General features: G+C 41.2%; 1 protein-coding gene across 9 annotated transcripts in view; it reads right to left on the bottom strand.

The window, feature by feature from the left end:
* Positions 1 to 25,820, bottom strand: part of svilc (supervillin c) — a 31,547-nt gene that overhangs the window by 925 nt on the left and 4,802 nt on the right. Inside the window, exons 1-29 of one of the 9 annotated variants that reach the window (XM_058414261.1) lie at positions 25,334 to 25,352; positions 24,729 to 25,244; positions 20,593 to 20,739; positions 20,078 to 20,251; positions 16,904 to 16,935; positions 14,923 to 14,984; positions 13,085 to 13,218; positions 12,720 to 12,984; positions 10,728 to 11,164; positions 10,572 to 10,647; positions 10,223 to 10,264; positions 9,179 to 9,247; positions 8,043 to 8,123; positions 7,753 to 7,955; positions 7,270 to 7,427; positions 7,038 to 7,130; positions 6,730 to 6,866; positions 6,360 to 6,507; positions 6,137 to 6,276; positions 5,324 to 5,499; positions 5,085 to 5,226; positions 4,539 to 4,833; positions 4,116 to 4,331; positions 3,526 to 3,733; positions 3,172 to 3,302; positions 2,925 to 3,080; positions 1,178 to 1,306; positions 973 to 1,076; positions 43 to 198 (exon numbers count right to left, since the gene is read on the bottom strand). In XM_058414261.1, the coding sequence (XP_058270244.1) occupies positions 43 to 198; positions 973 to 1,076; positions 1,178 to 1,306; positions 2,925 to 3,080; positions 3,172 to 3,302; positions 3,526 to 3,733; positions 4,116 to 4,331; positions 4,539 to 4,833; positions 5,085 to 5,226; positions 5,324 to 5,499; positions 6,137 to 6,276; positions 6,360 to 6,507; positions 6,730 to 6,866; positions 7,038 to 7,130; positions 7,270 to 7,427; positions 7,753 to 7,955; positions 8,043 to 8,123; positions 9,179 to 9,247; positions 10,223 to 10,264; positions 10,572 to 10,647; positions 10,728 to 11,164; positions 12,720 to 12,984; positions 13,085 to 13,218; positions 14,923 to 14,984; positions 16,904 to 16,935; positions 20,078 to 20,251; positions 20,593 to 20,739; positions 24,729 to 25,012 (4,395 nt within the window). In that variant the 5' untranslated portion in view covers positions 25,013 to 25,244; positions 25,334 to 25,352. Of the gene's footprint in view, positions 1 to 42; positions 199 to 972; positions 1,077 to 1,177; positions 1,307 to 2,924; positions 3,081 to 3,171; positions 3,303 to 3,525; positions 3,734 to 4,115; positions 4,332 to 4,538; positions 4,834 to 5,084; positions 5,227 to 5,323; positions 5,500 to 6,136; positions 6,277 to 6,359; positions 6,508 to 6,729; positions 6,867 to 7,037; positions 7,131 to 7,269; positions 7,428 to 7,752; positions 7,956 to 8,042; positions 8,124 to 9,178; positions 9,248 to 10,222; positions 10,265 to 10,571; positions 10,648 to 10,727; positions 11,165 to 12,719; positions 12,988 to 13,084; positions 13,219 to 14,922; positions 14,985 to 16,903; positions 16,936 to 17,250; positions 17,322 to 18,008; positions 18,124 to 20,077; positions 20,252 to 20,592; positions 20,740 to 24,728; positions 25,245 to 25,333; positions 25,353 to 25,820 lie in introns of those variants that run through there. The other 8 variants (XM_058414249.1, XM_058414254.1, XM_058414271.1 and 5 more) reach the window with 8 other exon arrangements.

Consider the following 25,820-nt stretch of genomic DNA (forward strand, 5'->3'; position numbering starts at 1 on the left):
AGATGTTTCATTTGAACCATATATGAAGATTTAGTAACTGACCTGGAAGTCGTGGTCAGACAGATAAGTCTCCAAGTGCAGAGGGTTCACACCGTCTGGTAAAGGCCTCTTTAGTAGATCCTGCACAGAGAACTGAGTCCCGTTGAGGAGAGCCAGTGCATCCTGAACTAACGTTAGCTTCTTCTGAACTGAGGGTGCCTGCAGGAACACACAAATAGTTAATAGAACTTAAATAATAACTAACTTGCTGAAAAGCAACTATAAATGGATAAAAAAAAACTAGATCAGAAACTGCTATTAGTAGAAGAATAAAACACTTTGAGGACATGCTGCTTCAGGAAAATAATCAACTTCATTATCACTGATTATTTTTCCTGCAACAGCATTAGCAGAAATACTTTACATAAAGACAAAAGAGCTGCACAGTTAATTATACTTCACTCCTCAGCTGCCTTAATTAAACACAATCAGCGGTGAAATTAGTGAGCTTATCTAATGTTAACTAATTATTGGGCATTAGAGATCATTTTTAATTTCCTCTGGTGCATTAAATCAAAAGCTCCCCATGCATGCTTCAGCTGCCTGTGCAATCACAGCATGTGCCGGAGTTTAACTGAGTCTGTATTTAGCATTTAAAAGATAAAATCGATCGAGTGTGGTTTTCAAGGGATGCGTTTATGTGAAATAGGCTGATTTCTGTGAATTTAAAGTGGTGCAATGTTTACAGATAAATAAAAAGGCTGACAGCATAAGAGAGTTGAGTAGGATTTAATGAAATAAAAGTAAATAAATCTGTTAATTATAAAATCTAAAATGAATGTTTAAATAAAACATGCATCAATTAAAGTGAAAAAAAAAATTATATATATATATATATATATATATATATATATATATATATATATATATACACACATACACTGTGCAGCTCTACTGTGATGATGAGGATGATGATGATGAAGCCCTACTGACCTGTGTTACTCGTCTCTCCCAGGATGGGAAAACATTAGTGAAGGTGAGAGGCTCGGCTCCTTCCTCAAGAAAATAAGCCATAGGGGGCCGTCTGGGGTTTCTCTCTGTCTCACACATGTGCACAGAACGTTACTCAGTGTCTGGAAGCATCACTAACACAAGCAACATCAAACCCATTTCTTCTCTTATAGCCATTTTCTCTGACCTCTGCAGTACTGAAGCGCCGTTTCCATGGCACATTTCCTCTCCATGTCCCAGTGGGGGCGCTGTGAGCTCTGAGGCGAGCTGCTCTGCCATAGATAAACTTCCAATGAGTTATCCAGCAGGAACAGAGCTGAAAGAGACAAGCATAAATTACTGTCAACTTCCCAGATACCATCTCTCTCTCTCCCTTTCTGTCTGTCTGTCTGTCTTGCAGTCTCTGTCTCTCTCACCCTCTTTTTCACTCTCTCTCTTTCATCCACAGTCTGTTTCTCTCTCTCAAGGTGTCTATGTGCCTCTTTCTCATTATCTGATGGTCTCCTTCTCTGTCTTTCTCTCAATGTCGCCCTCTCTGTCTCTCTGAATGTCGCCCTCTCTGTCTCTCTGAATGTCGCCCTCTCTGTCTCTCTCTCAATGTCGCCCTCTCTGTCTCTCTCTCAATGTCGCCCTCTCTGTCTCTCTCTCAATGTCGCCCTCTCTGTCTCTCTCTCAATGTCGCCCTCTCTGTCTCTCTCTCAATGTCGCCCTCTCTGTCTCTCTCTCAATGTCGCCCTCTCTGTCTCTCTCTCAATGTCGCCCTCTCTGTCTCTCTCTCAATGTCGCCCTCTCTGTCTCTCTCTCAATGTCGCCCTCTCTGTCTCTCTCTCAATGTCGCCCTCTCTGTCTCTCTCTCAATGTCGCCCTCTCTGTCTCTCTCTCAATGTCGCCCTCTCTGTCTCTCTCTCAATGTCGCCCTCTCTGTCTCTCTCTCAATGTCGCCCTCTCTGTCTCTCTCTCAATGTCGCCCTCTCTGTCTCTCTCTCAATGTCGCCCTCTCTGTCTCTCTCTCAATGTCGCCCTCTCTGTCTCTCTCTCAATGTCGCCCTCTCTGTCTCTCTCTCAATGTCGCCCTCTCTGTCTCTCTCTCAATGTCGCCCTCTCTGTCTCTCTCTCAATGTCGCCCTCTCTGTCTCTCTCTCAATGTCGCCCTCTCTGTCTTTCTCTCAATGTCGCCCTCTCTGTCTTTCTCTCAATGTCGCCCTCTCTGTCTTTCTCTCAATGTCGCCCTCTCTGTCTTTCTCTCAATGTCGCCCTCTCTGTCTCTCTCTGAATGTCTCCCTCTCTGTCTCTCTCTCCACATCTCCTTCTCTGTCTCTTTCTCAATGTCTCCCTCTCTGTCTCTCTCTCACAGTCTCCGGGTCTGACTCTGTCACAATCTCTGTGCCTGTCTCTCTCTCTCTCTCTCTCTCTCTCTCACATTCTCCGTTTCCGTCTCCCTCTCACAATCTCTGTGCCTGTCTCTCTCTCTCTCTCTCTCTCTCTCTCTCTCTCTCTCTCTCACATTCTCCGTTTCCGTCTCCCTCTCACAATCTCTGTGCCTGTCTCTCTCTCTCTCTCTCTCTCTCACATTCTCCGTTTCCATCTCCCTCTCACAGTCTCCGTGCCTGTCTCTCCATCACAGTCGCTGTGCTTATCTCTCCATCACAGTCTCCGTGCCGGTCTTTCCATCACAGTCTCAGTGCCGGTCTTTCCATCACAGTCTCAGTGCCGGTCTCTCTATCACAGTCTCCGTGCCGGTCTCTCTATCACAGTCTCCGTGCCGGTCTCTCTATCACAGTCTCCGTGCCGGTCTCTCTATCACAGTCTCCGTGTCTGTCTGTCTGTCTCTATCTCTCTTCCTTCCTTCCGCCTCTGTATGTCTCTCTGTCTATGCTTTTCTATCAATCTGTGTGTGTGTGTGTGTAACTATATATTTTGCACATCGCCCTCACCTGGCTGTGGCACGGAGTATAAACATTCCTGAAAAAAAGGCATTGCTGTGACGACCCCAGTTGCCCGGGATGCGCATATCAGCTCCTTCCCTTTGAACACTCCTGACTGGGCACTCAGGTGAAAGAGGCGGGGAGTGAAGTTGTATTTGCCAGGATCTGTACAGAACACAATAGCACATTATTTAATTTAATGTAATTAAGACATTTCAAATTGGGGCTTTTCTTTTAGGATACATCAGGGTGTCACCTTGCAGCATGCAGTCATAAGCCTTCCTATCCTGTGGCCCAATAGCATTCCAGAACTCTGCAGGCTCTGCCCCTTCCTCTACTTCCTGAACGTTCAGATTGCTGTTGCTCAATCCCATCTCAGGAGGATGCCTAATACACATCCATCACATTCGGAGCATAACAGACATTTTCACAATTTATGTAGTTAGCATACTAATTAGCTAGTTTGCATCTCTACAGGGTCAGAATGTTGTCTGATGTGATGGACACCTTCAAATCACTTGACTACTTTGGATATTTCTATAGTTACGTAGAAAAGTTTTTGGAGTTCCTCAGATATTCTTTTCTTATCAGTCTGAGGCACAATTCTTACGTGTGTGTGAGCTGCTGGATGGTGTGTTTGGCCACTTGACGTGCACTAGCGTGGGCCTTGCAGCCGTGCCACAGGAAAAGCGCTGCCTGCTGGATGTTTATGAGAACAACAGAACCACGAGAGCGCAGACTGGAGGTACAGCACTCCACTTCCAACAGACTGGCCTCTACAGGCACAGCACCCCTTACACAAAAGAGGTGCCAGTCACCTGAAACACACACACACAGAACAGAGCAAGTGTTTACAACCTACAGGATTTTATGTTAAGATATTTACCACAGTGCTGGTGAAAGCTTGATTCTGATTGGTCGGTTGATTAATTTTCTATAACAGAAGCTCTGACTATAGTGTTGGCTATAATTCAAATAACAGATTTACATTAATGTGCTTGTTCTAATGTTATGTTTTCTATTATACCAACTTGGAGATGCTCCACATAAACAGGTTAAAAACAATGAAAAGTATTTTCTGATAACAGCATACCCTAAAAATGATTTATTTCTTGCTTATGTAGTTGATGGTAATAGTATATAATACTGACCTATAGCATGATGAGTTTTAAGTGTGCGATGTTGTAAATAAATACTGGCCTGTGTGTTTGCTGTGTCCTCTGTGAATGACCAGGCCTCCTTGGAAAAGCTGCAGAAAACATGGTGGCTCCTCCCCTTCCTTTAAATTCACCTGAGGTTCATTCGCAAAGGATAACGGTAGGGACAGGTCCAGTTGGTTGACCTGCGAGTGCCGTCCCTGCCAGATGAAAAGGGCGGATTTTTCCTGGTCCAAACTTTGATCCTCAGAGATGCCTTCTGAAATTTACACACGGACACATGAATACAAATAGATTCCCAGACACAATAACACAACAATGAAAGCATTTTTATTCAAATGTCACAATACTTATTTTAGCTGAGCTTGAAAGCTTGTATGTAAACAAACTGTGAGCAATAATAAAATTGTGAATGTAAAAAATATTTCCCCATCAGCCACCATCTCACACACACACACACACTCACTGGTAGTACTGAGACGGTACGTCCAGCGTATAGCGTACGTGTTGTCCTCATGCAACTGCCCCAAGCTCTCTGAAGCCACTCTGCAAACTTCTCCCATGCCAGTGTGCCAACTTTCTACAGAAACGGTGCTGAGATTCGCCTGCTGGCCATCACCAAGAGTGACCAAGTCCATCCCTCTCTGTATGTCTACACCGTGTAGAATGATAGGCTCTGCCCCTGACACACACTTTCCAGCAAACAAGGCTTTGGCATCACATGACCATGTGTCAGCTGGACAGTCTACATGAAAAGAAGTCTGAAGAGAAAGAGTTGCAGAAGATTATAACCAGCTGAATTAAGTTTAAATGGAAAAATGAGGCATGTTTGATTATTTTCCTGCTACAGTACCTCCAAGTGATTTATTCTTTGCATAATTTGTAGAATGTGGATAGAGGAGGGTCTACACAGCTTCATGCTAAGTTCAACTGTATGCATACAAAGTGACCTACATGTAGGTTTACCTGCTAAAATAATTCATTTACTCGTTACTCAGTGGATGTTGCTCACCTGCTTGACTGCTTCCTGTCCATTAGGAGTCACATCCTCCGTCTTTTTACACCAATCTGCAAACTTCATCCTGAAGAGAACGGTCTCGTTCTGCTCAAACACACGGCCAAACAGAGCCCAGCCTGGCCGACCCACGCCTTTCCTATATACACACACGTGCACAGAAATGTGTCTGGTTACGCTGTATAATCTCCTTATATGATATGATATGGTTATAACTGAGTGTTTTCTAAAGACACCTCTGAATCTGGGTGTTGTTCCCGAAGGGGTCTAGAGGGTTCATCCTGCAGTTGCTGTAGTCGTAATCTCCGCTCCACACCTGCTGAGCCAAATGTAGTGCCAGCTTCCTGTCACTGGGGGAAACATCTTTCCCATGCCATAAGTAAAGCTCACTGCCAAAGTCCAACAGCAGGCTCTGAGAAGCAAAATAAAAAAAGGTGGATTCATTAAGGGGAATATCACTAGTAACATCCACCAAAATATCACCCTATATTGTTCAATGTAAACAGGCTGAGGAATGGAGGATATATTTATTAACTGAATGTGTGTGTGTGTGTGACTTCACCGAGCAGCATGATGAAATTCTGTGTCACTTTGACGTGCAGAATCACCAAAACTCAATCCCATGGGAAATCCCCTTCTTGGATTTGGATTTGGAAGACTTACAGGTGAAAATAAGTCACATGTGACATTTCTTTCCCGATACTTGGCTGCAACATTACTTGCCTGAATAACACCACAATCCTGACAGAAATCCAGCAGTGTCTGGAGATCTCGCCTGACACTCTCAGCTCACTCTTCCACACACTGGGTGCACAAATCAGCTACAGTTTTTGGTGCTTATTTTTTTTATTTTTCTTGTCATTATAGAATTGAGGTCTGTTTTTTTTTTCCCCACAGGTCAGGAACGCACACACGTTTATTTTAATCACTTCGCAATACGGTCGTCATCCTGCAATGCGAGAGTGTGTCTGCTTGGATATTAAAGAAAAAACAACCACAAGGTCTGACAAATGGTTTAATCTGCATTACATTCATGCATGACTGATCACCTGGGAGGAGTCTAGCAGAGAGAGGCGTGGCATGGAGGCCCAGCCCTGTTCATGTGGGAGGAGTCTGTCTCCCTGTAGGCTGTACACGCAGTTTGATTCCGTTATGGCCGTCTCATACTGCTGATCGTCATCTGAACAGCCTGCACACACACACACACACTGTGTGATAATTAAAACTTTTTAAGTGAAAGATGATGTTGGTGCTTTTGTGAGAATTTCTAACCACTGTAAGAGGTTTTTCCTCCCAAAAGTTCCCAAAAGTCTGCAGCCTGTGGGTCATCGGTGTTTAATCCCTCGTCCAGGTGAATGATTTCGGTTGCATGACAACCCAGATCCCGCTGGGACACGACCACTGAGGCCAAGGCAGAGGCCTTAAACAAAACACCAATCAATAATACAGAATTAGTAATGTATAAGTAGTCAGTATGATCAAAAGTCTTAGTACTTGTGTTGGTAACAAGACATTTAAAAAAATAAGGAGGCATTTTTGAAGAAGGCAATGAAGAAGAACAACTCTGGAGGGCTCTGTAGGGTTTAGCAAAAAGGGTGTCTGTAAATTGTACACTAATAAAATTGTGTGTGTGTGTGTATACCTTCTCTCTCTCACAGGTGTTGGACAGCTGCCCTGTCCACAGGAAGCACAGTGATGGGGTGACCAGCAGGAAGCAGTCCCCGCTGTTCAGCGAGCGAGCTACCGGCTCCACCAAGCGCACCTGCACACGTCTACATCCTGACACAGAGCAAAAACTATATCACCCACAATCCTGGAACTATGGTCTACTGAAGAATCTCTTGGCAGGTTGATTAGCACAAAAAATGTATAAAAGCTATAAATATACATATAAATATACAATTGATCTGCAAGTTGATCTGCATTTCTTTCAATTCTCTAAGACGTTACCTTTCACAAGGATTAGCATCAGGTTGCTGTAGGGTACAGTGTTTGGGACAGACTTGGCAGATGAAGCGTTAGTGGAGCTGTGATTCTTTTCAGCTGAGTGAGAAAAGAAAAGATAAATTTGTACGCCTCATCACAAATTAAAACACTTTGGACAGAGTAAAGATGGAAAGGAAGACTGAACTGTTTTATTTAGGAAAACTGATGGCTACACACTTAGGGTCATGTGACTCACCTTTGTTGGTTTCCATGGCATCGGGATCATCCTGGGCCTGCATGAAGTCCTGCATGATGTCGTTGCGGGCTGCGAGAGCACGTAAGGGATTCCTAGAACCCTGAGTACGGCGGGACGGCCGGACCGAGCGGCGATGCTCTGTTACTGCAGAGCTCAATCTATGCGCACAAACACAAACACACAAAAAACACTTGCTATTCATCCTAATGTCATAACAGTATACTACAACAAAAAAGGCTATATACGGAACATTTTCAGTACACCTCATCATGTTTAAATATTACATCTGCACAAACATAAGTGAGTAATACTTAACACTTTCAAACTTTTATATTTGCTAAAATGTGCAGAAATTGAATTTATATACAGAGACTCAGGAAAATGTATGTGTATCATGTATGTGTATATATATATATATATATATATATAAATATATTCTCTCTCTCTCTCTCACACACACACACACACACACACAGGACTTACATGTGAGTGTTTGACTGGCAGACAGTGCTCAGGTCCTGCTCTGTGTCTCCTGCACTACCCTGACACTCAGGGAATGAGGGAGCGTCAGAGGTCGCGACCTTTTTGGCTCTCTCCCTGGCAACGGGCTGCTGGGGTTCGTAAAAACCCTTTGATATTGTCTCATCCTCCATCTCCACGAAATCTTCATATTCCACAGAGTTCTCCTACAAGCACAGATGCACACTTTAAGCATCTCATACACATCTCATGTGTGTGTGTGTATATATACTGTCTATGTGTGCGTTATATACCTTATCTCTATACTGTGCCTGTGGTTCTGGTTGTGTTTGAGTAGGTGAGGAAACCTCCTGAGCCTCATATGACAGACTTCTCTACAGAAAAACAGAGAACTTTCAGCTACAAGAAACTAAATCACAGAGACAGGAAAAGACACCTGTACCACAGCGCTCCTGAATTCTCGAATATGATTGGTTAGTGTTGATTTTTTCCTGAAACAGCAGATTTGACAGTCGCTCTGGATGCGAAGCAAAGCCTGGGTTTATATTAATGCACTGTTTATAACAGTGGTGGGCCGTTCAGGAAGGACATCAATAAGGCGTAGGTGTGAAATGCCCAGCCCGCCACTGGTTTATAATATCTTTTATCAGTTCTGTAGTATCTTACACAGGGACTTGCACGGCAGATGTTCCACATAAGTGGGTTATTAAAAATGTGTGTCTTCCACGAGGAGATGTTTATTAAATAATTGAAGGAGTCTTTGTATTCTGACACAGGGGAGAAAAAAAGAGACCTGGTGGACCAGTGATGTATTTAGCTTCTGCAAGCTATTGTTTTGGGTGTGTTTAATCCAGTTTGTGTTGAGATTACGCTTCAAAATGGCTGCTACAACTGGTCTGATCTCTAGACTTTCTAGACTACACTTTTTGTCCATTGTTACACATAATTGTGTCAAACAGCGTCAGAAACTTCACATCTACTGTCTCTGACACACTGCACAACTGGATAGAGTTTGAAGTGTGTGTGTAATAGGTTAAGCTTGCAGGTTGTATAAAACCTGAGGTTTTACTCTTCAGCCTTGGGGCTCCATAAGAAACTTAATTTCGAAGTCATTTAGGAAACTTTACACATCATGTCTGATCTGATTGAGGAAATTGAGCAGTGCTTCATTTCCAACCATGCAGCTCGCAGCTGATATGACAATGCACATGCTTGTGGCATCACACGCAAAAAGCATTTTTCTGTCTTTGCAAGACATGCTCCACACACACACAGCTGTGAATAGATATTTTAAAAATAAAAAGCGCACAAATCAAAGCTCAATGCACCAAGCCCATTAAAAAACACACACACAGAAACATGCAGAGAACTTCACCCTAAAGCTTTGACACAGCTGTATCCATACACATCTCTGCGCACACACACTCACCTCATTAAAAAACATCTTGTACTGAGAGGGAGTGCTAGAAAGAGAGTAAATAGAGGAATAGACAGGCTCCTAAAGACAGAAGATGAGAGATGACAGAAGAGAGACATAAGGTGGTATGGGAGGCAGAGGGAAGGAGAAGAGAGGAGGGAAAAAAGAAGGGAAGGTAGAGGAAAAGCAAACAGAGTCATATAAATGGTAAAAGTGTGAAGTTTGCATGTGTATCAGAAATAACATGTTTAGTTTGTTATTTTGATTTAGCTAACGTTACATTTCCAAGTAATAAATCTGACCGAAAAAGCTAGCCAAGTTTACTAACTAATATCTAACAAAAACGTGTAATTAAAACCAACACTAGCACAATAGCTAACATTTCTAGAACCAGAAATGTTAGAATATTGCATATTCCAGTAGCTAAGACTTTCATGTAGCTCAGATATGATAGAGAGAGAGAGAGAGACCGAGAGCAGAGAGAGACAGACAGCAGAGAGAGACAGAGAGCAGAGATAGAGAGAGACAGAGACATGGATGGATGGATATCTAGCTTTTGGCTAACTGGCCCTCATTCTCTCTCTCTTTTTTTTTCTTTTTTTTTTTATTAAAGCATGTTAACACTATCAAACTGAAAAAGAGAGACTGCATGTACACTATATGGATACAACACACAGACACAGAAAAGTGTTAAGAATTTAAAATCAGTCAATATTCCTGATAAAGTTTTACACACACTCGGCATCTCCTCAGTGAGTTTAATGAGATCTTCAAAAGCTTCTCACCGAATCAAAATTGATTTAAAGTAAAAACTTCTTGCGTTACTTATAAAAATAAAAACAACTCTTTATAGACACATATAGATTCAGACATGTAATCTGCATATCCATGGTCATTAACTTGCCTTTAAAGGCATATTTCTAATGGAAACTCTGTCTCTCTCTAATGCAGGGCAAGTGGTCATTAACAAACATTTTAAAAACCTAAATGCGTTGGAAATTTTCTTTCTCACTCGTTCTCTCACTCTCACACACACACACACACACACACCCTTACCCAACACTGAGCTGCAGGCTCATGTGCAATGTTGCTCTCTTCCTACAGGAGGCAGCACAGGACAGGAACAAGACAGAAGGAGATACAGGGAAAAATGACAAACAGGAGACACTCAATGAAAGTCTAAAGAGAGCTCTACACACTGAAAATGAGCAGATGAAACACACACATAGTGTACAAGTCTGTGAACAAGACACAGCTGAAGACATTTACATATCATCATAACTGAGTTCAAGCGAGGGACAAGCAGGGCTCTTTATTAACAGCTGCCCGGATTCTACCATCAATTATTGGTTCTTTTGAGAGATATACCAGAGATAAACACACACACACACACACACACACACACCTGTTTTGGTGCCTTGTTTTCTGTCATCCCATTCCTCTGCTCATGTTCTTCTGCACCTCCCTGAACTTCAGACAACCTACGAAAGAAAAAGCCAAATCTTTTATTCATCACTCTGTAAGACCCGATATGACCGGGCTATATAAAGAGAAATCATACCCGTCTCTCACGCTCTGTGGTGTTGACATGCAGTCATCAGTCATGGAGACGGGCCTGCGACATCTCTGAGACGAAGTGCTAACATCCTTCCTCACTCTTTGCCTCCAGGGGGCAGTAGACCGTGGAGCTGGGGAATATTCTCCTGCTGTAACAAGCGTAATCTTGTCGCTCCGCTGTCCGTTCTGCAGCAGTTTTTGTCCAGTAGGTATGCTGTTTGTCTTGGCTTCTTCCTTAAAGCCCCCGTCTTCAGAGCTGGTCTTCTTCAGGATGCCCTTGACCTGCACGGCAGGCTTTGGTGTTTGATCTTCCGTTGGCCTGGACTGTGAGCTGGAGAGACGCACTTCGCTGGGCTTGAGGTTGATGGATTCAGCCTGCTGCCTCTCAGAGAGACCAGAGGGCAGATGCAGAGAAGGAAGCTGGACAGGGTCTTTCTGCATCTACAGAGAAACAGACACAGAGATAGAAAGACATATTCAGATCTTGGCTGCTGGAATGAAAACCCTGGTGTTTGAGGTGCTTTCTTGAGCAGTTTGACTGTAGCAGTGTCACTGGAGTAAGAGATTCCTGTTGGTTGGGTACTAGGTGTGGAGATTTCAAGTAAAGCACTTCATTCAGTTATTCATTCATCTTCAGTAACCACTTAAAGTCAGTGTCATGCTGAATCCAGAACCTATCCCCATTGCATGTTTTTGTGGTAGGAGAAAAACTAAAGAAGCTACTCTAGACACTGACCATGCCATACTCTGCAGATATGAACCTGAGCTCAGGATCAAAGCAGAAAGCATGCAAACCTTTAATTATGGTTTTCCTAAATTAACTCAAGTTAAGTGTAGATGTTATGATCTAGGAATTGCAAGTTTATTGTGTTATACTGAATTAGTAATGTTGTTGTTCTTCCTTTGGATGCTCCCTGTTTGGGGTCACTACAGCAGATCATATACACTATATTGCCAGAAGTTTTGGGACACCCCTCCAAATCAATGAATTCAGGTGTTGTTTTTCAGGGGTTGGGCTTGGCCCCTTAGCTCCAGTGAAAGGAACTCTTAATGCTTCAGCATACCAAGACATTTTGTGGGAACAGTTTGGGGATGACCCCTTCCTGTTCCAACATGACTGCACACCAGCACACAAAGCAAGGTCCATAAAGACATGGATAAATGAGTTTAGTGGGGAGGAACTTCACAGAGTCCTGACCTCAACCTGATAGAAAACCAAGCACAATTTTGAGGTCAGGCACTGATTTTGGACAAGACCACCTGGCTCCCACAAAGTTGGGAGCATGAAATTGTCCAAAACGTCTTGGTATGCTGAAGCATTAAGAGTTCCTTTCACTGGAACTAAGGGGACGAGCCCAACCCCTGAATTCAGTGATTTGGAGGGGTGTCCCAAAACTTTTGGCAATATAGTGTATTCTGCAGATTTTGATTTGGCAGATTTATGCCAGACGCCCTTCCTGATGCAACCCTCCAATTTTATCCCGGTTTGGAACCGGCACTGAGATTTAAATATTAATTTAATTTTATACTTTATAATTTTTATTCTATGTTTTTATATTTCTGTAAATCTGCTTTGAGACAAATGTTCATTGTTAAAAGCGCTACACAAATAAATTAAACTGAATTAAACTGATGCAACTGTCAAAATTAGTGTATAAACCTCTCCTGTGTATATTGTAACCACTCAAGCTACAAATAACTCAGCCTGCTTACAAATAAATGTAAATTTCTACAGTACACATGAGCAGACATCCAAAAAATGCATTAGCAAAGGTTTGTTCCCTTGCATCTTTCAAAATTCTGTCATTTTAGATGTTTTATTTGTATTTAGCATAAATCTTGTTGAATAGATGCTTCTCCAGGCTCCTGAAACCTAGATATATTCTAGAAATTCGTTATCCCTATATATTTAAAGCTGTGGGATTATATAAACAATCGGTTATACTTGTGAATGGTGTGTTTAGGAAGGTGAGCGTGATAAAGACCTCATACTCACATTGAGCAGGCTGACTTCATCTGCAGTGATGGGTTGAGTGCGGTAACGTGCCTTCTGCCTGCGTCTCTCTGAGGCATCTGCTGAACCGCTGTTTCCTCCTGGCCCTCTAGGAGCCCCTGGAGCTCTCGGCATGACTGGCTGAGAGAGTTTATTAAAGAGTGCCAGCTTCTCACTCAGAGAGAGCTTGGAGCTGGCGTCGTCCTGCTCAACCTCCACCTGTTCCTCCTTCTCCGGCTGGGCATCACCTGGCACAGCAACATGAGAGCTACTTCACACAGGAGAGACGGAGAAAGTTTGGTTAACGTTCAGAATACATCTCTTTGAAAGAAAGATTTGGGCTAAAGATTAAAAGCAGTCTCGTTCACCTGTGTGTTACTCCAGTTGCTTCAGAGCTGATGGGCTGAGTGGGGGCTCTGCGACCCCGAGAGTCCCTGAAGCTGCCACTGGAACGAGGCCTCAGGAAAGAGGAAGCTTCAGGAGCTGCAGTCTTCTCCAGTTCCTGCGAGAATGAAACAGACAAACAATGATCAGATGATCATTCAAAGCATACTAGTCATCATTTTTTATGTTCTGTCCATTAGTCCGGTATGCAAATAAACAGATCAGCTAGTTTCAAACAGCAGCTTTTACTGAAAAAATACAAACAACTCAAGGTCTACTTACATTTATGGAATTTGTCAGACACCCTTATCCAGAGCTACTTATATTTTTATTTTATTTTTTTTATACAACTGAGCTATTGATGGTTAAGTGCCTTGCTCAGGGGCCCAGCAGTGGCAGCTCGGTGGATCTGGGATTCTAACTCACAACCATCCAATCCCAAGTCCAATGCCTTAACCACCTCACTATTTCCTTTTAATCCAGTCTCTTTTTCATTCTTATCTTGACAAAAGCTTAAAGACAATTCTAGTCTTTTTTTTCCCCCCCTGAAAGCATCTACCCTTTCATCAGAGCCTGGATGCTTCAACTTTTGGCCTAACTCTTGAGATTTATGAGGGTTCTCATTTTTATACAATAACTTTGAACCTCTCCCTTACTAAGTCCAAAACAAAGAAAATGCATTGGCAAAAAAGAAAAAAAAAAAGAAAAGTAAAAATACACCACAGGAAAAATAAATTTAATGTGACGTATATATTATTCAAATTCATATTGAAATCCTTTACTCAGCTTACATGACAAGGTATAATAGGATAAAGAAATATTACCATCAGAAGCAGACAGATATAATATATAGCCCATAGCAGGGAGCTTGAGGCTACAGAGTTTGAATTTTTTTCACAATTTTCACTGTGACTTCCTTGCATTTGTTTCCTAAAGACAGAGCAGAAGTGGGTCAGCAGGTGGATGAATAAAATAGCAGCGGGGTGAACGGTGCTGTAACGGATGGATCCCCGAGAGGCGCTCGGTAATCCGATAGCCCGAGTGTTGCATTACCAGCCACGAGCCAGCGAGCGACACAGAGCGGGGGTTAAGCTAATTATAGCTGTGTATTATTTGTAGTGCAATTTTCACTAATGCTTCATCCAGGCTGACTTTACAAGAAGACGCAAATATCGGTTTATTAGTGCTGCACAAAGAGCACAAATTCATGCAATCTTTAGAGGATCTATAAGAAGGCTGTGGCTTAAAAAATAGCACAGTAGTGCAGAATTCTCACTGTGAATGCTCCATACGAATGGATGGGATTTATTTAGTGTTTATGGAAGGAGTCTCCAGTGTCAGAAAATCTTTGTACTTTGTGGTTTCATGATGCTGATAATGAAAGTTTCCTGAACTTCGAAAGAATAAAAAAAAAAAGTGAGAAATTACTGTTCGGTAACATAAGTGAGAAAAGGCTCAATCTGTGGGAAATTTTCAATGCATCAGATTGTAGTTCTTCATGCCGTGTCAGCTTTAGACAACAATCAAGCCAACATCCTGAAGTGTGGGGTTGTGTAAAAATGCAATATTTACGTCAAACACTGACTGACGAATTCGTAAGTCATCTGCTTAAGTCATCTGTTGGTTGATCAATTCGTGTCATGTCAGATGACAAAAGAACAAAAAAAATCTGTATGCTCTTGTATTTACGAACGTTTCTTTCCTCTAACGTTTTATTAACTGAACCTAAATGCTTATGACGTACCTCATGAAACAAACGGAAGAAAAAAAGCCTCACAGCTGCCCCGCCCCACCAAATAAAATAAAATATAAAAACACCTACTTTAAACAGAGACATCTTGGCAGCAACACTCATCATGGCTCTCGCGTCCGTCTTCACGTCCGCTAAAAGAGAAGAAAAAAGCATAAAGTGCTGCTACAAAGAAAAAGTTATTCTCACGCACACACACCACTATGATTAATGTAAGCCTGTGATGTCACAGTCTGACTAGGACTTGAATCATTTGGCACTGAGCCTTTTAAAGCAAAAAAAAGGACCAAAAAAAACACCCACATACACCCTTACACACACGTCTGCATCTCATGTACTGTAAATGTTTATTGTCGTCTTCACTCCACCACAAATATAATAACTACACTCTTACTCCACACTGTTCACTGCACAATTTTACAGATCTCAAACAATCCATGGCCTATTTTTTGTTTATTTCAATTATAAATTACTACATAGACATTTTACTTGCAGCAATTAATGATTGCTGGTTCTAAGTATCAAGGTGGCAAAATATCAAAGATGCCATAAAACTACTAACTATTCAAGTTAAAAAACGTAAACGTACTAAAATCTTGAGAAAAACTTGAACGCTGCATGCAAGCTGGATGCAATTTGCTGCCTTGACAGAAACAATTACTGCCAAAAAAGACTCCCAAAAAGTGAGCACACAAAATATTAATTAGGCGTAAACATTAATGCAGATGCATACACACCACATGTAGAATTATTGTTAGTAAGGGACTAATGTCCATGCAGCTGTAGGAAAATAATCAACACCAGAGTTTCATTCATGTTATGTACCACAACAACACTTTTTACTCTGTGTGTGTGTGTTTATAGATACGTTTAATGTTCTCGTCATCTCTTATGACTCTAAAGTGATATAAAACTTACGGTTTTCTCTTTGTTAGACTGCTCCCTATGTGTGTGAGGAGTCGCCACAGTGGACCAACTGGTCCGCACAACAACTTGGCACAGGTTTTACGCCGGATACTTCCTGACACAACTCTTTTTATCCGGGCCGGGCTTGGGACCAGCACTGCATCCAGTGGCTGGGGCTTGGGCACTGGCTGGGATTCGAACCCGGGCCTTCCGCATGGTAAGCGAGACACCCAGCACTGAGCCACCGGTGCCCCCTTTACAGTGTTCTCTTTAACTTTTACAAAACTTTGAGACAGAAATTTCTTGTAAAACATGGACTTCACAAACCAGTGACTAGATTTTATTTTATTTTATTTATTTATTTTAATCAGTTCTAAACTTCCAGTCACCAATATTATTACTTATAAATGTTCTTTTTTGTTTGCTTGTTTTCAAATAATTGACTATTTATTTTGGATTTGTGTGTTTTTCATCCTTAAAATTGTTTCTGTAGTTTATTAGAAGCGAAAATATTCTACACAAAGACTTGGGGTTAAATGATGGCATTTCTGTTTCCTTCAAGAAAAGCAGATTGTACATTAATCACGTTAATATCGAATAAACATGTCAAAAAAATAAATAATAAAATACGGTGTCTGTCACACAATCAGCTAAGACCTACTGACCAATCACTTTCTCTTATTTTATATTGATGATATAAAACACTAACAGTAAGAAACCTGTAACACTGTGACCTTGTATAAACCTGAGGCAGCTTAAAAATTGTTTTAGAAAGTTATAGAAAAGAGTCGGGAGCTTGTGTAAGCTGGGTTTCATTACTGTGTTGATGTGAGTCAGTAAACTGTGTCGATGTTTTTGCCTACATCTGGTCTACTTTTACTTTCTGTTTGCTTTTCAGTCATCATTTTTCATCTGTAATTTTTCTTCAGCCCCACTTCCACAGTGTTTAAGAAGTTAACAAGGTCAAAACCTGTTATCATAGAAAACCAAATTAAACAATGCGGACGGTTTCAAACAGTCCCATATACACACACATGCCAATTACACACAGCTCTATGATCAACTCCGATACACCAACAGCTTTATACACACACACAGACACACAGACACACAGACATGTATCCACTTTCCCTATAATGATACTAACCTGAGTTTTCTTGATCCGCGTTATCCATGACTCTGTAGAGTGTGGGAAAAAAAAAAAAAAAAACACGACAGAGTTTTAACCACGCACTTAACTGGATGGCAACACACACACACACACACACACGCGCACACACACATGCGCGCACACACACACAAAATAAGGGAGATGCAGGCACATACGTCATCCAGACAAAAGACAAGATGATTTCATATTGATTTTATGACCTTGCTATTTCCCTTTAGGGGATCTGACACACACATTCACTCTCGCTTACCCCCACACACACGCACACACACACACACACACGTCTGTACAGGTTAAAGCCATGACATAAGTCGACCACTTACAGTGATGAGCTTTCACTCAGCAGGAATGAGAGAGTCTTGTATGACATTAGCTTCCACACCAACAGTGTGGAACATGTAAAGTGTGCGTGATATATTAATCGAATTAAAAGCGTGAAAGTATTTTAGACAGCTAATCGGACCTGTTTCGGAAAGCTGTTCTGCAAGTAGCACGGACAAAATATGCAAATCAAACACACACACACACACACACACACACACACCATATCATTTGCCTAATTATAACTTGTACATTATGTTTGTTAGTGGCTTTAGGCGCGAGTGGCTTTATGAGGGTGTCATGATGTATTTATAGATACATTTCTCAGGAATTAAGATCAGCATTGTAGCAAAGACTTTAACTCAGAAAACACCACAACACTGAACTATATGAGCACACATCTATACCAAACGAACATATTAAACAAAATAATAAAATCCTTAAGGAGAATTTGGACAGATCAGTAATATTCAGCTTACATTTAATCTCTAGATGTAAAAACACCCGAAACCCATGAACCATAAATAAATTAAACAAACAAACAAAAATAATTTTGTTATATTAAGTTGATTTAGTTCTTACTGCAATATCTATATTTATAATGTAGTGAATTTATAAAGTGAAGCCCTGAGCTCTATTCTTTCTACATTATGTTCAGCCAATTTTTAATATAGGTGCATCTCTGGGATTTTTATCCTCCCAAATCTACCATCTATCATATCACCACCAAGTTTGGAAAAATTACACAGTCTCTCCGTACCTGTTCACATAAGTTAAGGTTCTGTTTCTCCCATTAGGAAATGAGTTTCATCTGCACTATTCCAAAAAACAGCTTAGATTTTTGCATTACATTTTCATAACGAATACAATTCAATTTCCACACCGGTGTCGGTTAAGTACCTTTGCCGGAGGGCGTCTGTGGTTATACAAAACAATTCTTTAGTTAAATACAGATATGGGAGTGTCTTGTCACACCGTGTGTGCCGCATGCAGATCATAGCTTTAAGGTTGACTGATTGTCTTGACATTTATCGATTCTAGTTGGGGTATTAGGATGATCATAATGTGTGTAGGTTTTACTTTTGCATTGAACTTAATATCTTCGTTAGAAACCTTAGAAAAGTTACTCATAAAGAGTCAGTCGGTTATTTTGAAACTAACTGTGGAACTGTTTTTTTGCGTTTTATATTTGGGTTTGGTTTGGATTCAACAAGGGAACAGCAGCACCTCCTTATGTTACATACAAAGACAAAGAAGAAGCAGTAGAAATAATTGACAGGACTCAGGGGATGGATGGATGGATAGAGGAAGACAAATACAGACAACCAGAGACAGACAGACAGACAGACAGACAGACAGACAGACAGACAGACAGACAGACAGACAGACAGATAGATAGATAGATAGAGACCGTCAGACAGACAGACAGACAGACAGAGGAAGACAAATACAGACAGAGACAGATAGAAAGATAGATAAAGAAAGACAAAGAGACAGACAAAGAAACAGAGACAGACAGACAGACAGACAGACAGACAGACAGAGACAGACAAAGACAGACAGGCAGACAACTAGAGATAGATACAGACAGATAGATAGACAAATAAAGACAGATAGACAGACAAATAAAGACATATAGACAAATAAAGAGAGACAGATAGACAAATAAAGAGACAGATAGACAGACAAACAGTGACAGACAACTAGAGATAGATACAGACAGACAGACAGACAGACAGACAGACAAATAGACAAATAAAGACAGACAGACAGACAGACAGATACAAATACAGACAAACAGAGACAGATAGATAAAGACAGACAAAGAGACAGACAGACAGAGACAGACAGACAGACAGACAGACAGACAAACAGAGACAGACAGACAACTAGAGATAGATACAGACAGACAGACAGATAGGAAAATTTCAGACAAAGATCAGTCTGCCTCGAATAAACTGCCACTGTAATTAATCTTCATGGAACATTTCCTGTTCAGTGGAATTTATTTGAAAGTTAAAGCAGTCACTGGTTATAAAATGTTTTAGAATCCTCCATACAGTATATACAAAAATCTAGAGTCTCTCCTATTAGAATTATATTATCATTATCACGACACACTCTGCTGAGAATTATAGACATCTGTAGGTGTTGTTCTATTCCTCAATTAAAATCTAATTTAACTAATCGTTTAATTGTCCTTTTTCTGTCCTAAACAAATTCTCATATAATGGCTATAATTAGAAGAACTATTTGACAAACTGATACAGACTGTTGGTTTGTTGACATGTTTACGCTTTTTGTCATAACTCGAAAGACCTGTACACGTGTTAATGACGTGACATGTCAAGACATGAAAAACGATACGAGCTGGATGTGGGGCAACAACTGCGATTAGTTTCTCCTTCATATCATTTTGGCTGACATGAGGCTACATCATGTTTCAAAGAAAGAAAGACAGAAAGAAAGACAGAAAGAAAGACAGAAAGAGAGAGAGAGAGAGAGAGAGAGAAAGAAAGAAAGAAAGAAAGAAAGAAAGAAAGAGAGAGAGAGAGAGAGAGAGAGAGAGAGAGAGAAAGAAAGAAAGAAAGAAAGAAAGAGAGAGAGAGAGAGAGAGAGAGAGAGAGAGAGAGAGAGAGAGAGAAAGAAAGAGAGAGAGAGAGAGAGAGAGAGAGAGAGAGAGAGAGAGAAAGAAAGAAAGAAAGAAAGAAAGAAAGAAAGAAAGAAAGAAAGAAAGAGAGATTAAAGTAGAAATCAGTGGCAAAATTTGCAATTCTTTACATCCATCAATCAAAAAGCAGGAAAGTGTTTGAACATGCAGTGACATACCCGCAGCTGTCCTGCATCTCGGAGGCCGTGATTGGCTGCGTCCGGAAACGCTCGTTGGTTTTCCGGGTCCCGGCCCCTCCTGATGGCAAGTAGCGGCGAGTACGCCGACGACCGCCATCAGATCCTGCTTTCACCGATGGGTCGGTCACTGAGTCAGAGCCTCCATCTTCAGCTCTGGAGGAAGAATTTAAAAAAAAAAAAAGAAAGAAACGAGACAGTCAACAAGAGAAAGCGAGGTAAAGCTTCCATCAGTTCCTGTAAAACACCATCAGCATAGGGTGAGAGGTGTTAACGCTGATGTTAATACATTTTTCAGGGTTAAAGCTTGTTAAAGCTCATCCAGCCACAGACACGTGACTTCATCATCATCACTCCTGAAGTGCATCATCTCCAGCACTAGTCCTGCATCATTACACACTGTTACTCACCACACATACACATTATTGTGCCTATTATTTTGTTCAAGGAGTGCAAAGCGCACACACACACACACACACACACACACACGTCCCTACACTTTAGCAGAGGCAGCTGAGCTTGAGCTTTGCTGCAGCAGGGCCTTTTTCAGTTCACCCACTGATACGCGAGTGTGAAGCTGCGGCAAGTCTGAGTCAGGATGATTTTCCGTAGCCGGCATGTTGGACGAATCCAACACGCACTGCCTGGAGAGGGGCAACGAAGAAAAGGGGAAAAGACTGATGCAATGCAGTTATATACCGAGTCTACTGTAGAAAAAAAAGGATTAAGAGAAAAGGGTTTGAGAGTACACTGTATTGCCAAAAGTTTTGGGACACCCCTCCAAATCATTGAATTCAGGTGTTGTTTTTAGGGGTTGGGCTCGGCCCCTTAGTTCCAGTGAAAGGAACTCTTAATGCTTCAGCATGCCAAGACATTTTGGACAATTTCAGGCTCCCAACTTTGTGGGAACAGTTTGGAGCTGGCCCCTTCCTCTTCCAACATGACTGTGCAGCAGTGCACAAAGCAAGGTCCATAAAGACATGGATGAAATTCCTGAACTAGAGCGGAGACTGCTAGCCAGACCTTCTCGTCCAACATCAGTGCCTGACCTCACACATGTGCTTCTAAAGGAATGGTCAAAAATTCCCATGAACACACTCCCAAACCTTGTGGAAAGCCTTCCCAGAAAAGTTGAAGCTGTTATAGCTGTAAAGGGCGGGCCAACTCCATATTAAATTTATGTGCAGGTAAAGACAGACGTCCCAGTTTTGGCCTGGCTCACAGTCTCCACTCTAATTCATCCCAAAGGTCAGGACTCAACTGAGGCGCAGGTCAGTCAAGTTCCTCCACACCAGACTTGCTCATTATTGTCTTTATGGAGCTTGCTTTGTGCACTTTTGAAATTGTCCAAAATATCTTGGTATACTGAAGCAGAGTTCCTTTCACTGGAACGAAGGAGCCGAGCCCAACCCCTGAAAAACAACACCTGAATTCAATGATTTGGAGCTGCATCACAAAGCTTTTGGCAATAGAGTGAACACGCTGAGAAATGTGGTGAGTGGGGAAAAGAGGGGATTGAGTTCACTCGAAAGAGAATAAAAGACAGAAGAAAAACAACAACAAGTGACACAGGTGGATGTGGAGGGGGGATAAAACAGAGACAGAAACATGAAAGACAAAAACACGACACAGAGAGTAAGACGATGGACGGGAAGATGAACAGAATGTCTCCTGAACACAATATACTTAAAGACAAAAAAAATAAGTCTTAAATTTCTTTAGTTTCGAATTACAGCAACAGACCAAATAAATAAGGAAAGCTGATAGCTACCAGTTTTGCACTGTGCATCATTATGCACTCGTTTCCTTCATTATAATTTATATAATGAAAATCAGTATTAAAATTATTCACACAAACAACAAATACCGAACAATAAACTCTGCCTTTAATCTCTGGGCCACGCCCCCTGAGGCTGAGGTTTTAAAATGCCTATAATTATTATTTCAGGGTCTATAAAAATGGATAAAAGCAATGTTTCAGAGCCTGAATTACTCACTAAAGCTAAAGTGGCAGCTTCACCTTCACTTCCTGATAAATAAACATTACATAACATTAATAATGATTGCATTTCTGTTCATTGAGCACTCTTTAAATTATTAACCAAGCTCAAACACACAACCCATAAGCGTCAGATCCGTCCTATACAGGATGTGGCCACTGCAGAAATAAACACAAAATCTTTTGCTTGTTTTTTTCTTTCCAAAATTACTGCAGATTTTCCACAGACTTGGGCTGAGAAGCGTCATGTAACATCACCACAACACACCTTAATTACATGCATCTTCATTGGTATGAAGTTAAAAATAAGATTCCTGTGCTTGCAATTTCGCCAGTTCAAGTAACTTTGTACAAAAAATACAACCGCAAAAAAAACTGCAAGTTGTATCGCAATTTTTGGGAAAAAAATGAAATCAGAAAAAAAACAAAAAAAAATTAAAATCTAAGAAAAAAAAAAAAATCTGGAAGTTGCATCGCAAATTGTGGGGAAAAAAAATGAAATCAAACAAACAAAAAAATATTTTAATGAAAAACAAACAAAACGAAATCTGCAAGTTGCATCACAAATTTTGGGGTGGAAAAAAATAAACAAAAAAAAATAAAAACAAACAAACGAACAAAAAAATCTGCAAGAAAAAAAAGAAGAAAAAAATTCCCCAGAATTTGCAATGTGCTTTTACTTTTTATTTATTTATTTATTTTTTCTTGTTCACAACAATCACAAAAAAAAAAAACCCACACAATTCTTGACATTCTGGAGGAACTGAAATAATTATTTATAAGTCTCCAGAGTCTCCAGACACAAATCCTTGCTGAAAACATGAATACATGACCATGATTCATTCCATTTCTAACACAGGATGCCAGATTTAACCGAATGTTACTTAAAGTACTTCAGTTATACTGCGTCAGGAGATGGATGAGGAACCTATGACAAATGTCTTGTTGGAGGAGGAGGAAGTTTCCCTTTCCTGTAACTCTTACATAATTGTGTCTCAATAATTAAGAAAAAGAAGGTTCCGGAAAGTCAGCAAGTTGAAATAAATATGTCAATCCACATTGCCAAGCAATAAATTGCTAAATCTGTCAAGGAAATAATAAAGCGGATCAAAACTGACTTTTTTTGTAGACTGGAACTCATTTTCTTGCATCTGCCAGTTCAAGCATAGAGTCAGCGAGAGAGTTTGTCTTGTGAGCTTCCTATTAGAAAACTAAGACGTCATATCCATGTGTAGCAGGTCATGAACATTACTGTCATGGACACCATTTCCAAAACCCTGTATTTATTAGAGCAGGTGTCATTAGATTGGTGTGTGTCTTCACAAATGTCACACTGGACCTTATTGGATTATAGAGATCACAGAAATGGTAGTGTTATTCAGCTCTGACTGAAAGAAATAAAATTAGAAATTACAGCCACAAGCTTCGATCTGCAGGGTCCAAGCACCTTTCCTGAGTAGCAGCCCTGGTGGCCAGGTCTTGACAAGCTACACAGAACACTGAAGAGACCAGAGATAAACACTGCTCAAGTTTTGTGAAGGTAGTTCAGTCTTAACACTGTGAAATGCCTGCTGAACGCTGATTGGCTGATGGAGGTCATTTTCTTTTTGTTTGTTTTTTTATGCAAATCATCATTAGAAATCCAGCATGAATGACAAATGTAACCCTGCCCACTTTGCTTTAACCAGAAAACTTCAAATACTACTAAAAAAAAAAATAAAAAATACACCCCCTGGTCACTTTAATAGGAACACCAGGAGACACATTTATGCAGTTATTTAATTAGCCAATCACATGGCAGCAGCACAATGCATAAAATCATGCAGATAAAGATCAAGAGCTTCAGTTAATGTTCATATCAAACACAAAAAAAGAGGAAAATGTGAGCTCACTGATTGAGCACGGTTGCTGAGGTGAGCTGGTCTGAGTATTTCAGAAACTGCTAATCTTCCGGGATTTTCACACACAACAGTCTCTAGAGTTAACACAGAATGATGCAAAAAAACACACATCTTGAGTGTGGAAGGTTCTGGAAAGTCTGCAGGCTGAAACACCTTGTTGATGATAGAGCTCAAAGGAGAATGACCAGAATGGTCTGAGCTGAAAGGAAGTCTATAGTAACTCAAATTAGAACTCGGTACAACCATGGTGAGGAGAACAGCATCACAAAATAAACAACATATCAAGTCTCAAGGTGGATGAGCTACAACAGAAGACCACCACATCAGGTTCCAGGTTCTCAACCAAGCACAGACGCACCAAAACTGGTCAGTTAAAAATCTAGCTGAAAATCTGGCCATTTTCTACTGATCTCTCTCATTAACAAGGTGTTTCCACCCACAGAATTGTCTCTCAGTGTCTTTTGTTTTTCACATCATTCTGGGTAAACCCTAGAACCAGCCCATCTGGTACCAATATCAATGCCACAGATCACACTTTTTCTTTATTCTGAACATTACTCAAGCTATTGACCTGCATCTGTTGGATTTATTGCACTGTGGTTCCTGCCACATGATTGGCTGATTAGAAAGTGGGTGTAAGATAAGAAATGAAATAGTTTCCTGTGTATATGGTACAGCTGAAATTTGGCTAAAAATTCTCAACAATGTAAAGAAAACAGTGTGTAAATGTCACCTGTGCAGGTTGGACTTCTCGGGTTTAGCATCCCCGTTGCATCCATTGGTGATATGCTCTTCCTCAGCGGGAGCTCTGCCACATAACTTCACGTCTCTGTTAACTCCATGTGATTGGATCCTGCCAGAGCGGGTGGAGTCACGGTGTGTGCCACGCCCTTCCCTCTCCCTCTTTGATGGAAGCTCCTCCTCCAGGTTTCCGTAGCGCTCCGCCAGCTCCCGCCTCCTTTCGGCTTTGTAGCGAGCGATCCTCTCGGCTCGGGACTCTGCTGCTGAACTTTCCATCTTTCTGTTTTGTCACTTCCTGTCTTCTGCTGTAAGCTCAGGCTGAAGACACATTTATAAAAGGGGTTCTATTGATCCCGGGGTCTAGTTAAGCTCCAGACTTCGAAGAGGGGAAGAAATGGGAGGAGTCAGTAGATCAGAACGCCTCGACCAATCAGCAGCTTGGAGAGGAGCTGGCTCTGTTAATAAGACAGCCGTCTACCATCCTGGTCGCTCCTTTGAGGATGCAGCACTGTTGAGAAATCAGAGAAATCAGAGTTATCGGACATTCATCATTCTGGCATTCTCTAGTACTTAAAGTTGATTGGAAATAAATCGGACCTCCTTTCACCAACAGCAACAGGAGTTACGTTCACTTTCTCACATGCATCAAGAAAACCTGTGCCCCTTGTATTCCTAAGCACGATCTTTAACACAACTCAGCTCTCAAGATAACCGTGTCCACCTGTTAAACATGTCAGCTATAAAAATTAGCTCCCACTTCAGTCTATTCTCAAACCAGCATGCCATCTTAAGAGAACTGTACATCTCAGGCTCTGTAAGATGACCTGGTTTGATTTGCTGCTCTAGCATCTGGGATTCTCCCCTTGCACTGTAACTCAAAACCTTTGACACACGGCAGCACTCAGACAACCTTTCACAGCGCACCGTGTACTCTATAAACCCAGCGCTTCAACAACATTTCACTAAATAATACAGAGTGTTTTCATTCTTGAGTCTTGTGTGGATTCTTTCCTTTTCTGTCACACAGACTTTTTCCATATAATACAGCAGTTAGGCACAGGGCCAGTAACGGTCAATGCAGTAA

Source organism: Hemibagrus wyckioides, linkage group LG02, assembly GCF_019097595.1.
Source record: "Hemibagrus wyckioides isolate EC202008001 linkage group LG02, SWU_Hwy_1.0, whole genome shotgun sequence".
NCBI lineage: Eukaryota > Metazoa > Chordata > Actinopteri > Siluriformes > Bagridae > Hemibagrus > Hemibagrus wyckioides.